This window comes from Sphaerodactylus townsendi, linkage group LG15 (assembly GCF_021028975.2).
Source record: "Sphaerodactylus townsendi isolate TG3544 linkage group LG15, MPM_Stown_v2.3, whole genome shotgun sequence".
NCBI classification, from domain to species: Eukaryota; Metazoa; Chordata; class Lepidosauria; order Squamata; family Sphaerodactylidae; genus Sphaerodactylus; species Sphaerodactylus townsendi.
Window position 1 is genome coordinate 34,266,738 of NC_059439.1, and position 15,338 is coordinate 34,282,075.

General features: G+C 43.8%; 1 protein-coding gene across 1 annotated transcript; it reads right to left on the bottom strand.

Annotated features, from left to right (window-relative positions):
* Positions 1–6,106: 6,106 nt before the first annotated feature.
* On the bottom strand, positions 6,107–13,194 carry LOC125444377 (vomeronasal type-2 receptor 26-like). The gene is made up of 6 exons (XM_048516787.1): positions 12,923–13,194; positions 12,009–12,186; positions 10,774–11,634; positions 9,063–9,290; positions 7,335–7,461; positions 6,107–7,014 (listed from the first exon to the last, which is right to left on the bottom strand). Exons 1-6 carry the CDS (start codon positions 13,192–13,194, stop codon positions 6,107–6,109), a joined length of 2,574 nt encoding a protein of 857 aa, XP_048372744.1.
* Between the last annotated feature and the right edge of the window lie 2,144 nt (positions 13,195–15,338).

Genomic DNA, 15,338 nt, shown 5'->3' on the forward strand with positions numbered 1-15,338 from the left:
TGAGGTCACCCAGCAGGAATGTAGGAGTGCGGAAACACATCTGGTTCACCAGATAAGCTTCCACTCAGGTGGAGGAGTGGGGAATCAAACCCGGTTCTCCAGATTAGAATCCACCTGCTCTTGACCACTACAACACGCGGGCAGACTAGGTTGACAGAGTGATTTGCCATCACCTTTTCCAGCTGTCTACAGACTCTACACTTAGCAAGCCGGGTACCCTTCATCCTTGGAAGGACAGAAGGCTGAATCAACCTTGAGGCGGTGACCTGAAACTGACTTCCCTCAGGATTGAACTCAGGCTGTGAGCAGAGCTTTGGCTACACCATGGCAGTTTACCACTCTGTGCCACGGGCCTCCTACTTTCCTAAAAACACTTTACAAGTGTAGTTATATTCACTTTTTAATTTTTTGTCATAATCAAATGCATTTTACCTACTACTTGCTTTTTCACGAGTTGACCTTTTAGTAAACAGTCACCGACTGTGTATAAGTACAATAATAATTATAATAGTCTCGCAAATATTCCTTCTTGTAAATACCATAGACTATGTAATATTTCGTATAGTGCTTTTAGTACTCTTATTATAGATTATAGATTATGCAACATTTGAATAGTGCTTCTAGTACTCTTTTGTCTATATATATATATATACTATGGTAATGGTACCTTGAAACTGATGTACCCTGATCTTTTACTACTGGTCACTGACTGTAAATAAATGACTTACTTTCCTAAAAGGGTGGGAATAAGACATAACAAGTCACTCAGTCAAATCAAAGCATAGTTAATTTCTAATAAAGGAATAGCTCTTTACAGGGGAACTGAAGTCTGCTCCTGAGACGGATGTTTCTCGAAGGAAATGTTGGGGAAAATGTAAGAGACGTGAGTTGCAATCTCGCCAATGAGGATGTCACCTGGTTGGTACCACTCGTGTGGAACCCAAAGCATACGGTCCCCCCTACACTTCATAGCATGTTCTTTGCTCATAATTTGGGGAATCATCATCATCATCAACATCAGAGGTGCCATAATAAGGTGCTGATTCTATCGAATGGCTCTATAACACTTCTTGCTGATGGCTGATTTCTCCATTAGAACACTATCTAGGCAGCCGGATCTCCAGTCTCAGTCAAAAAGCAAGTCTCAATGTCAATCAAGAGATGCTGATTCGAAGGGCGTTTTATCCAGTAGTTCAATCTGACACGGTCCCGCCACTCTCTTGACCTTAATCGTTGCTGTGAGTGGCACAGGAGATTTTCTTATAGCCGTCTCAAACTTGCTCGTGGGTTTTCACTGCATTCTCAAAAACCACTGAAGCTTTGAACAGGTGAGTGAATGATTGTGATTTTGAAAATTACAGGGGAGTTGGCCACAACTGCAAAATATTTGGACCCTGCCAGAGGGGGAAAACATGTTTGTCAGATACTGCCTCCAGGGATTCACACTTCTGGTTTCTTTTGACTTTCCTAACATTATCATTTGTTCTGTTGCTATCAGTTTAGTTCAGTACCTTGATGGGCATAAATTAGTAGTGGTAGTAGTAGTAGTAGTAGTAGTAGTAGTAGTAGTAGTAGTAGTAGTAGTAGTAGTAGTAGTAGTAGTTTATTTATGATTAATAACCAATAAAACAGCAATTCATGAAAAGCCAAATTCCAGATTATTTACAAACGAGGAGATTAGCGTTGGCCCCTTCCGCACATGCAGAATAATATGCTTTCAATCCACTTTCACAATTGTTTGCAAGCAGATTTTGCTATTCTGCACAGCTTCCAAGTTTACTGAAAGTGGACTGAAAGTGCGTTATTCTGCATGTGCGGAAGAGGCCATGGAAAGTTAAAATATAAAGTAAAGCTTATTTTAACATTCCTCTATAGCACAGGTGTCAAACTCATGGCCCTCCAGATGTTATGGACTACAGTTCCCACCATCCCCTGCCAGCATGATGCTGGCAGGAGATGATGGGAACTGTAGTCCATAACACCTGGAGGGCTGCGAGTTTGACACCTGTGCTCTATAGGAATTAAGGGTCTCCTGTCCACCTGCTCTTCTGTATTAGGCTCATTCCGCACATGCAGAATAATGCACTTTCAAACTGCTTTCAGTGCTCTTTGAAGCTGTGCGGAATAGCAAAATCCACTTGCAAACAGTTGTGAAAGTGGCTTGAAAACGCATTATTTTGCCTGTGCGGAAGGGGCCTCTGTTTACTAAAACACAAAAATGGGCTACATCACTGGAAACTCTTTGGTCCTTACCCAACAGCAAATAGTTCAATTTCCATTTATTGTCTTTTCCAGCCCATTCACTCAAAATTGGTGCCAGGATTTCTTCTCTAAGCTTGTCATATAGGGGGTACTTAAGAAGAGAAGAAGAAGAAGAGTTTGGATTTATATCCCCCCTTTCTCTCCTGCAGGAGACTCAAAGGGGCTTACAATCTCCTTGCCCTTCCCCCCTCACAACAAACACCCTGTGAGGTGGGTGGGGCTGAGAGAGCTCCGAGAAGCTGTGACTAGCCCAAGGTCACCCAGCTGGCGTGTGTGAGAGTGCACAGGCTAATCTGAATTCCCCAGATAAGCCTCCACAGCTCAGGCGACAGAGCTGGGAATCAAACCTGGTTCCTCCAGATTAGATACACGAGCTCTTAACCTCCTACGCCACTGCTGCTCCTTATGTTCTAGTGAATAGACTTCTTCCTGGGCATAAATGATAAACTTAACAAAAGAAAGCACAATTTTAGCATCACAAAGGGAAGAGTTATCTATCAGAGGATTTAACCTTATGGTCCTGAATCCTCCTAGCAATTAAAAGATTTCAGACATGAAGGGGTTAACTGTATGCATTGAAATTAGTTACTGAGGTCAGAGTTTTATAGCCAGTCCATTGATTAAGCTATTGATCAGTTGGCTCCAGCATTGCCTGCGTGGAACTAGTCACATAGACAGAAAGTTATAAAGTCTGTTTCTCTGTTAGTCAGAGGCTGATTCTGCATGGGCCAAAAACAGCAGTGTGAAAACGGTGTGAAAACAGTGTAAAAGGGTTTACAACCGTGTAAAAGGGTTTATTCTGTTTTCACACCATTTTCACACCACTGTTTTTGGCCCATGCGGAATCAGCCAGAGTCACCATCATGATGTGACTACAAGGTAGTAAAATATAACTAAGGCCCCTTCCGCACACGCAAAATAATGCGTTTTCAAACCACTTTCACAACTGTTTGCAAGTGGATTTTGCTATTCCGCACAGCTTCAAAGAGCACTGAAAGCAGCTTGAAAGTGCATTATTCTGCATGTGCGGAATGAGCCTAAGTGTAGTGCTATAGTAAGGTGTTCTTATGTTCTCCCATGTAACTCTCCCTTAATAGAAAAATTCGTTTGCATAAAACCAGCAACTGTGTCTCTCTCTTTTATGCTACTCTGCAAATTATATTAAGTTTACAAGTCAACATTAGCTTTTCCTGGTGACTTTTCCTGGTATACTTTTCCTCAGTTTTAGTATTTGCATTCTGTTTTGCTGGCTTTTGAATGACTCAAAAGCTTATAATGTTAATTGTCTTTTACTCTCATTCATCCTTCCATCACTATTTCTTAGAACAGGATGTGTTTCAACATGCGTGTGATTCTCTCTGGGCTTCTGGGTGTATTTTTTTTTAGTTAAAGATTTATGTGATGCTCAAAATCATGATAATGAAAAGTTTCTGGTTTTCTGCATTATCTTCTGTAAGCAGAAGTGTCTTCGATGTCATGATAGCCAAACATAAAAATAACCAGAAACTGTAACATGCAAAGATGAGTGTAATCTTATCTCATGTTGCCATCCCCGAAAGACTGCAAACTTGTCAGTGGGGACTGGCCGTGAATTCCACGGGCATATTTTAGTGTTGGGCGTAATTCTTTTAATGATGTGTGTTGGTTTCTAACATCCATCCACTTCTTCAGATTTCAGTGGATCTTTTAAAGGGCTCCTTTTCATGCCTTTCCATTGGTTCTGCTTAGTGGGAGACTTTATATTAAGGTGACCAAATTTTTACTCCTGTAACGCAGGGTGCGCGTGCGCGTGCGCGCCCGCGCGGCTGCAGGAGCACACTGCCTTTTGCGACGCTCCCCAGTCAGGAAACAGAGAAGCACCCCAGAAGGCAGTGCAGCAGCGCAGGAGGCGCACACGGCCGCAGAAACGCACTGCCTTTTGCGGCGGTCCCCGGTTGAAACTCCCCACGTTACAGGAGTAAAAATCTGGTCACCTTACTTTAAATGCGCTTACAGACACCCGCCCGTGGCATAGTTGACGTCGATTCTGCCTGCCTCTAGGCCTAAACTTCACTAGAATAATTACTTTCCTCGCCCTTTCCCGAACAGCGGGAGCACTGGGTCTGTTAAGCCACCATTATCCCCACCCCCCAGTTTCCTGAAGCAGCCACCCTTGGGTCCATTGCCAGGCAGCGGGGGACTACAGCTCCCATCACGCCCCTTGTTGTGATGTTCGCTCCCCCTGTCTCTCTTGGAGGAAGGGAAGGGGGAGATATCGCAAGAGTTTGTGCAAAGCAAAGGGGAAAGGGTGTTGTGCGCGTACAAGTTTAGGGACGGCCCGGCCAGCCGCAGCGTTCTCGGAGAGGAATCGAAACTGTGCGAGGATCCCGTGGGCAGATCGACCTGACCGGCTTCCTCTCTCCTGCTGGCGCCGAGTCACCCCGATGGCAACTCCTGAGGCTGAAGAGAAGGCGGAGGCGCGCCCCTCGAGCAGCCTCTCACCGAAAGAGGAGGGCGAGCTGGAGGACGGCGAAATCAGTGGCGATGACAATCCCGAAGGCCCTCCCAAGCCGACCAGCCGAGGTGGTGGCCCAAGGGGCCCTTACGCCAGGTGCAGGCCTCATCCCGACGTTGAAACTGGGGAGCGCCGCAAGGGTAGTGGCTTTGCAGCCGGCAGAAAGCCCTGCGCTAGCCACTGCCTTTGCATGCCTCTCGTTTCCCCGCCTCTGTGACACGGCAAGAAACAGGGAAGTGCCCCAGAAGGCAGTGCGGCAGCGCAGGAGGAGCACGCGGCTGCAGGAGCGCATTGCCTAATCGGGACAATTTAAAAACCCCGCGGGACGCAGGACACATTGCGGAAAAGTGTGAGTGTCCCGCCAAAAGTGGGACGGCTGGTCACCTTACTTTATATGTATATATGAAGGCCCAACTGTGCCCTTGCAACTCTGGTGAAACAACTACTTACAGTTTGTTGTATCGAAAATTTTATCAGGATGTTAGAAATTTATTGATTTCACCCGGACACCTCCAAATGGAATGATAACCATTGGTGTAAAAGCAGCTAGAGGGGACTAGAAATCCCATGCTCCTTTGCAAACCCATGACACAATGCCCAGCACAAAGGACTAATTTGATGTGCAGCTGCTCAGAGAGCTTGAAATAACAGTTTGACTATTCTACTATGTGTAATGTGACCTTGGTTATAAATCAGGAGATAAGAAGTCAGGGCTTCAGAAAAGGGATGTGTTCCCCAGTTTGGAAATACTGAGTTTAAAGGAAAGAACTTTGCAATCAGCTTGGGATTTGACAAATGCACTTTTTTTGAAAGGAAAGGTTGCAATCAATAATTATACAACTGATACACCCTTATCTACAGACAATCAACTTGGGAAGTGGAAAATATTATACACAAAACTCATAAAATGGGAGAAAAATCTGCAAAAACAATTGAACAACATTTGATGAAACAGCCAGATAGAGACTTGGGGAAAAGAACTTCAGAGGGAAGAATACAGACGCTTCAGCCTGCACAAATCATAAGTCCATTACTGGTGTATTGCAATGAATTAGCAGAGTAAATACTAGGGCAGAAATGCAAGTAAGTTGTTTTGTAGAACTTTATTAGATGACAAATTAATTTACACTAAATATAGGAAGAGCAAACACTGTCTATGCAAGTTCTTAATCTGGACCTTTGTGCAGTCTATCTCTCAAGTTTTGCTGGAAGAAGAAAGGAGAGATCTTTCCAGAAGCTCATGTGATTCTAGGCATATGACTTGAGCAGTAAACTCCTGCTTGATTGAATGAAACAGGCACTTATACCAGCCTAACAGCTACCCCAAGTACTCTTCTGAATGTGAGTAATTCATTCAACTTCATGCTTTCTCATTAGATGTCCTTTTTTATTCTGCTCAGGTCTTACTATAATGACGTAGCATTTTGGGAAGAAGATGCAGGCCAGTAATCCAGCACTGGAGGTTAAGATGGAGAAGATCTCCACAGCCACCATGGATTTGCCCTTGGTGCTCAAGTAGGTTGGAACGAAGGAGACCCACACACTGCAAAAGACCAACATGCTGAAGGTGATGAACTTGGCTTCATTGAAACTGTCCGGTAACTTCCTGGCTAAGAAAGCCACAGTGAAGCTGATGAGGGCCAGGAAGCCAAGAAAGCTCAGGACACCGTAAAACATGGTGACAGACCCCTCGTTACATTCCAGCACAATTGTCTCTGTCATTGAGTGCCTGTCAAAACCTGGGAAGGGGGGAGATGTTGCCAACCACACGGTACATATAGTAGTTTGGAAAAGGGAACATGCAAGGACAATGGAACTGGCCAACTTTTTCCCCAGCCATCTCCTCATTCTGGATCCTGGTTTTGTGGCCAGAAAAGCCAGAACTACAATGACAGTTTTGGCTAAAACACAAGAAACAGCCACTGAGAAGATAATGCCGAAAGCCGTTTGTCGAAGGAGACAGGTCCACTTCTGAGGTTGGCCAATGAACAGCAAACCACAAAGGAAAGACAAGAGGAGAGAGATGAGGAGAGTGTAGGTGAGATCCCGGTTGTTGGCTTTGACTATGGGAGTCTCCCGGTGCTTAACAAAGATCCCAAGCACCACAGCCGTGATGACAAAGAAGGAAAGAGCAACAGCGGCCAGGCTGATCCCCAAAGGTTCTCCGTAAGTTAAAAAGCTGATCTCTTTCGGTATGCATGAATTCTGGCATTTGTTTGGATACTGACCTTCAGGACACTCAAAACATTCATTCATGTCTGCAAACATAAAACATTTTTCCTGACTTTACCTTTGATAAAGCAAAGAATAAACAAAGACTCGGAAGGTTCTATAGGGTCCTGTATACTTGGTCAGTTGAACTTAAGCTGCTGAAGAGACCTTCTGTGGCCCACTTAGGTCTAACTAATTTTACATAGTTTAGCTATAGCAAGTATATCACTAACTATGGGCTTCTTCTGGAAGATTAACTCCTGGGTTGAGCAAAACATGAAATTCAGGAGATGTCTACAGGGCCATTCTCACCATTCTATGTACATATCGAAATACAATGAACATATCTGATAGTCGAATCTCTTACCCTTCTCGTTTGAAATCTTCCCTTGTGGACACGGAAGACAGTCATAACAGCAAAAAGGTCTGCCTTCGATCTTTCTTTTGCTGTAACCAGAACGACAGTATTCATTGCAAACCGAAAGGGGCTGCACCTGGCCCAAATGAAAGATACGTATTAAACGCACCCATTTTCATTTGCTATCCCAAATGTATATCTTATTGGTGTAATTGCAGTTATAATGGGTTGGCATGGCATGATAGCATGACTTCAGTGGAACATTTGGAGTGCAACGAAGAATTGAAACTTTTGTATTCTTTTATTCCGGACAATATAAGCACCATTTCAATCGTTCAAAATGAGGCATTTTGTTAAGGCAGGAACCTTCCAGCTGTAGTGTCTCTTGAGGCTGAGATCCCATGCCAGTCAAGTCAGCAAAATCAAAGGCCCCTTCCGCACACACAAAATAATGCATTTTCAAACTACTTTCACAACTGTTTGCAAGTGGATTTTGCCATTCCGCACAGCTTCAAAGAGCACTGGAAGCAGTTTGAAAGTGCATTATTCTGCATGTGCGGAATGAGCCAAAGATAAAGGTCCAAGCAAGAACTGAAATTAGCAAAGTTGATGTGAAGGGTGTTGATACCTCCTGCCTTATGTTGAACACTTCAAAGCCCCATCCAACAATCAGGCATCTAGATGTGACGCCATGCCTGCACGAGCCTGCCACTCCCAAGGAGCCTTTCCATTGGTGTGGGGATGCTAAAATTGCAACCAAACCTCCCCCCTGCTGGAAAGCCCCCACTGGGCATTATGGACTTAAGTCTGGTGGGAGGGAAGGGAAGGGAAGGCCAATTCTTAGCTGCTTTTAGGCTCCTCGTGGTAAATATATGTGGGGTGTAAAAACCAGTTATTTTTATTTGATCAAGCTGTTCCTTTCCATGAGGATTCGACTATTGTCATTTTTTCCATGCTATATATCTAAATATATCTTTATTTATAATCTCTTCTGCTTGGAAGGAACACAAAGGATGTTAATGACATGACCCAAAATACACTGAACCATTTGTTCAAAGCTTTTCCTAACAACAGTATTAGAAGAAAATGATGATTTAGCTATTCACCACCTAATCAGCAGAACAAACACAGAGAAAAAAATAGCATGTGAATATTTTATTCCTATTTCAGCACTGGTAGTGTAACCCCCATGCTCAGAATGGGTTGACCCAGAAAGGGATGGAGACTCAAAGCAGCAAGAGGCTGCAGAGCTCATGTAGTTTGGAGGAGACAAGGCTACCAGACGCGGACCTTGATTTGTATAAGCCCCTTAAGGTAACTGCAATGTTGTTGGGAACTACCGGGAAGGTAGTTGTTTATTTTTGCTATGTTGTAAATGTTGGAGTTTATTGTTTCAGGGTTTCTTTTTGTGGTTGTAATGGGTGAGAGTTCTCCTGGAAACCTTCATCACGTTGAATCCTGTTCATCAAGCCCTTGGAGTCTTCAGGAGCCAACCCACTTGCAAAGAAGAATTGGACTTGGCAGGATCAGTAGACTGTAAATATAAGGACTTGAAATTGCAACCTGAACAGGACCTTGAAGTGTGATGTTAAATGTTGATGTTATATGTTAAGAAATTAAACCATTTTGTTTTTAAAATTTGTTGTTGCACTCATTCCAAGTTCTGCCCCACAGAACCCACAGTTAGAGGTTACAGCAGCATTAGTTGAGATGTCCTAGAACATTTATAAATCCTACCTGGTTGAACATAGCGGGCCATACAATGGCCTTGTCATTAATGGAGAACATTTTTTCAGAAAGAGCCGTTGAGTCGGCCTTTCCCACTTTGACTCGAAGAAAGGACTGATTTGGGAAGGTGACCCAGTTGACAATATCCAAGTTGGTTACTAGTTCCCCATTTGTGTCAAAGGAAATGCTTTCCCCAGCACTGTTGTTGAAGGAGACACTTCTCAGAAAGTGGTAGAGCTAAAGGCAGACAAAAAGCAAAACACCAATTCATACAGAAATGCAAGATATGCAAATATGAAATGGGATGATACTTTTTCAAACAAGAGAACTGTTGATATTGTTTTCCTTAAATCTATGTTCAGGTACACAGTGGGGAGACTTACAGAATTTAATATGTCAACATACTAGGGAGAGTCAATGTGAATTGATGTAGAGCAGGTGGACTCTAATATGGAGAACTGAGTTTGGTTCTCCACTCCTCATGTGTGGTGGACTCTTTCCTAGTGAACTGGATAGTCTATTGATTTCTTTTTCTGTATCTTATGCCCAGTGGTGGGATCCAAAAAATTTAGTAACAGGTTCCCATGGTGGTGGGATTCAAACTGTGGCGTAGTGCCAATGGGGCTGGGCAGGGCACGACGGGGGCGTGGCCGGGCATTCTGGGGGCAGGGCATTCCTGGGCGGGTCTGTGGCAAGGACACAGCTGCTGCACCAGTCCTTGGGCGGGAAATGAATTCACGCAGGCTGCCACACACACCGGTGCACCTCCTGCTAGACTGCTTCAAGTTCTGGGCACTACTGCTGAGAGGAGGGGCATAACTAAGGCAAAAATCACGTGGCAAAATCACGAATTAGTAACCCCCTCTCGGCACACACAAATAATTTGTAACCTCCTCTCGGGAACCTGTGAGAACTTGCTGGATCCCACCTCTGATTATGCCAATGAAGGCTTATGTATGTAATATATATATATGTAGCTGTGGACAGTTGGGATTGTTTCAAAAACAGATCCCGGAAGAGCCTTTGACTTCTCTCCCATGTCCATTTTCCATTCATGTCAACTGTGGAGAAGGAACACCAAAACACCTGTTTCCAGAAGTCCCTGATGGAGCTGTCTTCTTTTTCATATACATCATATTTTCTCCACTATTAGTCTATTGAATTAGATGCACCACTCCCAGCTGCTGTAACTTCTGATATGGTTTACTGAAATGGGATTTTAATTGGGATTGCCATTAAAATGACTAGGAAGCTTTAACTACTGCTAAACATAGAAGCCCACTGCTCCAATCACCTGTTTAAGGTACCCTCCTCAGAGAGGTTTGTTACTCTTCCTCCTGTTCTGGGGAAATTACCGGTAGTTCATGGTACGAATACCATGGTAACACATTCGCTTCATCACTTTAGGACAGCTATTAAGAATGTTTCCAACAGCTCTTCTTGGAGGTTAATGGAAATATGAAGCCAGAAATTTGGTTTAGAGAGATGGTAAGAAATGTATTCAGGGTGTTTTACAGTGATTGAAAAGGCCAGAATTCAATTTGTGGTAAGTTAACTTGTGCCTGTAGGGGTTTGTTTGTTCCCTATCATACGTTCTCAGAGAAAAGAGGGTGCACATGTTTTGGCCAACAAATCCATTCAACAAATAAGTGAGTATGATTAGAATGTGGGGATAGGGAGGGATATAAACAAAAATAAATTAATAAAAAATAAATGTCACCTGCCACCCCTCATGGTCTAGGAGATTCCACTGCCTGCTGTGTGTGGTTACTCTGAGTCTAAAACCGGAGAACTGCCAATCTTGCAAAGCATGTGCCAGAGCATAAACTCCGTTGTAGATGCTGTAGCTGTGGGCAGTTGTGATGGTTTCAAAAACAGATCCCGGAAGAGCCCCCAACTCCTCCTCTCCTGTGCACATTTCTCCATCCTCTTGGACTGCTGTGGAGTCAGTGAATGAACAAAGAAAAGCCAATTGCCAGAATGGTCTGATGAAGCCATCTTTTTCTTCAGAGTCAAGCTTTCTCTCCTGAATAAATTTCTGGAATCCTGAGAGCTCTACTGAGTTAACTGCGAAGGATATGGCACCGTGGATAGAACTGATGTCCCAGCTACTTTCAAAGGGTAGAGAGGTGAAGTCCATCTGAGCTGTCCATATCCAGAGTTTAGCTGTCTCACAGAGTGGTGTATCCTCAAGTTCTGGGAGTTGGAGAAACAATCTTAACATTATCATGGTATGAATTTCCCCATGGAGGACCAAAACTTTGGCAGTGCTTCCCATGACAACTTTGTACTTTTTAACTGCTTCAGCCACTCCCTCTGCAGCTTCACTGGAAAATGCTACTTCTGGCATTATGGCTATGAAGTCCACACAGATGCCCTTCTGCGATAGCATAGGAACCATGTCCTGTACAAATCTTTCTCCTGTCTCATCAGACAGAGAAATCATCCCAATCCACGTCCACTTGAAATATAACAGAAGGTGAAGAATCCCTATATTTTGATGGGTCTGGCTTGGGAACATTTGGTGAAAGAAAACAGCTTCCATTTTGTTATCTGTCCTGGGTGCAGAGCCATATGAGATCTACAGACAGAGTAGCAGGGGAGAGATTTCAAAACTACTATTAGTGATTATTTGGTTTCCGTATTACATTATTGAATGTATAATTTGACATGCCAACTAAACTAACTTTTTGTATTAATGCGGACCAAGATGAGGTACAGAGGCTCTACATTCTTATGTCATTGGTACATCCACAAAAGGATTAACTCTGAATCATTTGATTTTCTAAGTACTGAGGAATGTCATTAATTATGTTCTATGTACAGCCTTTCAGCTACACATGAGATCTACCTAATCTTACAATGATGCCAGTCTTTGTCTGCGATACATATCTAAACGGCCAGAAAAAGTGTTAAGTGCGTGCTAATGTTTCATTCTTCATGGTTACACCTTACCTGTGGGATCTTGTAGAAGCAGAGAATGGTTGCCGCATAGAGACAGATGTCAGAGTTAGGTCCTGTGATGGCTGCGACGGGACGGCTCTGGGAAGCAGACTTGTAGTTGGGGATGAACCTGCCCTTTGTAGAGAGAAGTTCCATTGAGGCAAGATAGGTCCAGCTTGGATTGAAATGGCTATTGTAGATGTCAAATCCCAGAGTGATGTTGGGTAAGAGCTGAGGATTTTCATTGATCTGCTTCACAGCAAAATCCAAGGCTAGGATATGCTGGTAGTTGTGAGTCAGGAACCTGCAATGAGAGCAGATGACTTCAAGCAGAAAATGAAGTCTTCTTCTGTCTGATTCCAGCCCAACATAACTGCTATCTATACCTTACATCTAAGACACCGGAAAGACTATATCCCCAGAATATGAAGAGTTCTATTTGAGAAAAAATAGACCTTGTAATACTTTACAGCTCTGTGGAGATGAAGAATATCTTTTCCCCCAGAAAAGAAGACATAAAAATTCTCTAAGTAATAAGTACATACCTTGCAGGGACCATCGGAATTTGAACCAACAAAGAAGCAAACAGAAAGGACACTCAGTACTGATTCAGTGGAGTCAGATTAAAATATTTCCCAAACTACATATGTGATCCTCAACCAGTAGATTAGAATGCAGAATATCTCTGGACAGAATCAAGGATGGCTGACCAGTCATAATTCTGCTAAACACATCTTCAAAAGTGGCCAACATAATAGACTTAACTGCAACATAACACGGAAAGAGGAGAACAGATCCCAACAACATTTGGATTCTGAAATCAAGAATGAAAAGCAAGAACAGAACTATGTGCCAACCATTTTCCAGCGAACTGAATCTCACTCAAATCTACTTGCACAAGGGGAAGAAAATGGGCATTTTCTTACGAAAGGTCAGCGAACAGTTCCTCAGATGGACATTTTTCAAACATGATTGGATCAATAGCAATGTAGATCTGAGACAGAATGGCAGCAATGATGAGATCCCCTGATTTATAGTATTTGTGAACAATAGGAAGAGGATCCCTGATGGGGCATTTACTAAGAGGAACCCTACACATTGCCAGAGGCACTAATTCAAATTCAACCGCCAGAAACAACACCGTCTTGAGTGACAAATGTTCCAGGAACGAGTTCAGCTGTTCAGACAAAGTTTCCATGTGTCTCTGACTATCCTGTTTGAATGGTCGGGCGTTTTGATTGTACATTTGTATATCCCAATGTCAGGGCTGAGCTTGATGAATTCTTCTCTGTCCCCTGCCCCTGCTCTGAATGACATGGGGACTATTAATAGTTTCCTTCAATCTTCTGTCTAGGAAATTGGAATAGAGGTGGAAGTAATTGTGGTTAATTTGATGATTGCAGGGATGATAATAATTAGTCACAACTGGTGGTAGAAAAAAGCATTGTGGTGTTATTTCCCTTAGATTGATGTTAATATTATATTATTTTCTTGTATAATGCTGTCAAAATGCCTGGGGATTTACAAAGTCCAAGGAAACAGCTCCCTGCTTCCTTGAACTCGCAATGGACAGTTCCTGGAGTAATACACTGAACTGAAGCAAGTGATATCTGCAGTGTTGCCAGTCTGCCACAAGGACAGGAATCTCCGGTTCCCTGCTCTTAATGACAGCAACAGAAGAATAAAACAAAAATGGCTACCAGATCTATGGTGTGATGTCACTTTTGGGTAGAATCCAGAAGTGGCAGAATACCTCTCCAGGAAACCCTGGAAACTATGGGCCGTTCCCCACTTTCGTCCTTCCCCTCTATGCCGGCGTTGGTTCCCATGCCTGCGAGCATCCCAGGGCGCTGCTACCTCAAGGTCAGCCCCTACCGACCCCCGCACTCTGCACGGGGCCATCAAAAGGTGCCATTGAGAAGAGCGCCTGGGATGCTGCGCACTGAGGGGCGCGACAGCAGCAGCTTCGGGGCGGTTGCGCTGTCGCCGCTCCTCTCAGTGGGGAGTGCCGAGTGACCCCGCGCTACTCTCCTCGAGTAGCGCGGGGCTTAAGGGAAGTGGGGAAAGGGCCAAAGTTGAGTTTCTGGTGGTTCCTTTAGAGACCTTGTATCAGTTCTGCGTTTCTCCACAGATTGAGTCAGACAGAAATACACTGAGACCAGTGGTGGGATTCATAGGTTTTCCACCGGTTCGGGTTGCTCTGAGCTGCTAAAAGCCCCGTCCTTCCCTCTCCCTAGCTTGGAAGAAGTTCCATCAGCCTTGAGCTGAGCCAGGCCTTTTTTTGGTTCGGGCCCCAAGGAGCATAAAATGATCTTGCAATAAAGTAACACAGTTTTAATTACGACGCCCTTAGTTGTTGCCTTATCAGGGGGGCAAATGAGAAATCAAAGGGGACAGAATCTGAAAAAGTTGTACTGTCCTTTTCTCAAGGAGAATAAACTGCTTATTCAAGGTAGGGTTTACCAGGATGGCAAGAGACATGGTGGTAGAGTCCCATGCATCGTTCCAGAAGCTGTGCTATTCCCATTTTGTGAGTCCAAAGAATTCCTCACCATTTGCAATTCCCCTGGATTTTTGATATCAGGCTAGATATTCACCTGGATTTTTTTTTATCCAGGTCCCTGGCAGTCCGTTCTGAGGATATCTCAAGGTGAAAATAGGCAGAGATCTGGATGGGAGATTCTCAAATATAAGTTTGAGAATGAAACTTTAACAGATGAATCAAGTAATCCTCAAGCTCTTACTCTGGCTGTTCAGTGTATGGAGATGAAATAGGAGCGTTATTTCTTTTTTGCTGACCTACTGGTGGAGCATTCTTTTGTTATGATTCCAGTTGGGTAAAAGGGGGAGTCCGGCTCTCAAGATGGCGGCGCGTTAACTTCTGAGTCACGCTGAGCTCCGGGATAAACTTAAGTAATTGCTTTCAGCCTTATCTTTTAATGTTTGTATTAGCGTTTTATTGTTTTATGGCCCTCGGTTTTATTGCCAGTGGTGTTGCAGTTTGCTGGCTGAGATAAGCAGTGTGGAGACCTGGTAGTGGGAGTTACAGCTAACAACTAGTAGCTGCCGGCATGGCTCCTAGCAAACGCTCCCGAGATTTGGAAGAGGTTTGCTCTCCTCCTGCCAACAAGCAATTGAAGATTGACGACTTCCTTGTTGGAGGAAATTCTACCATCTCCAATTCGGCTGGGTTGGAATTTGCAGTGCCCGTCTCCAACCGCTTCACATTGCTTCAGACAGACTCAAACTGCCCAGTGGACCATAGTGTCACAATATCTCCCGTGGAAGAGCATGGAACAACAAACGCACCCATCAATCATGATTCCAGTTAAAATGATCCAA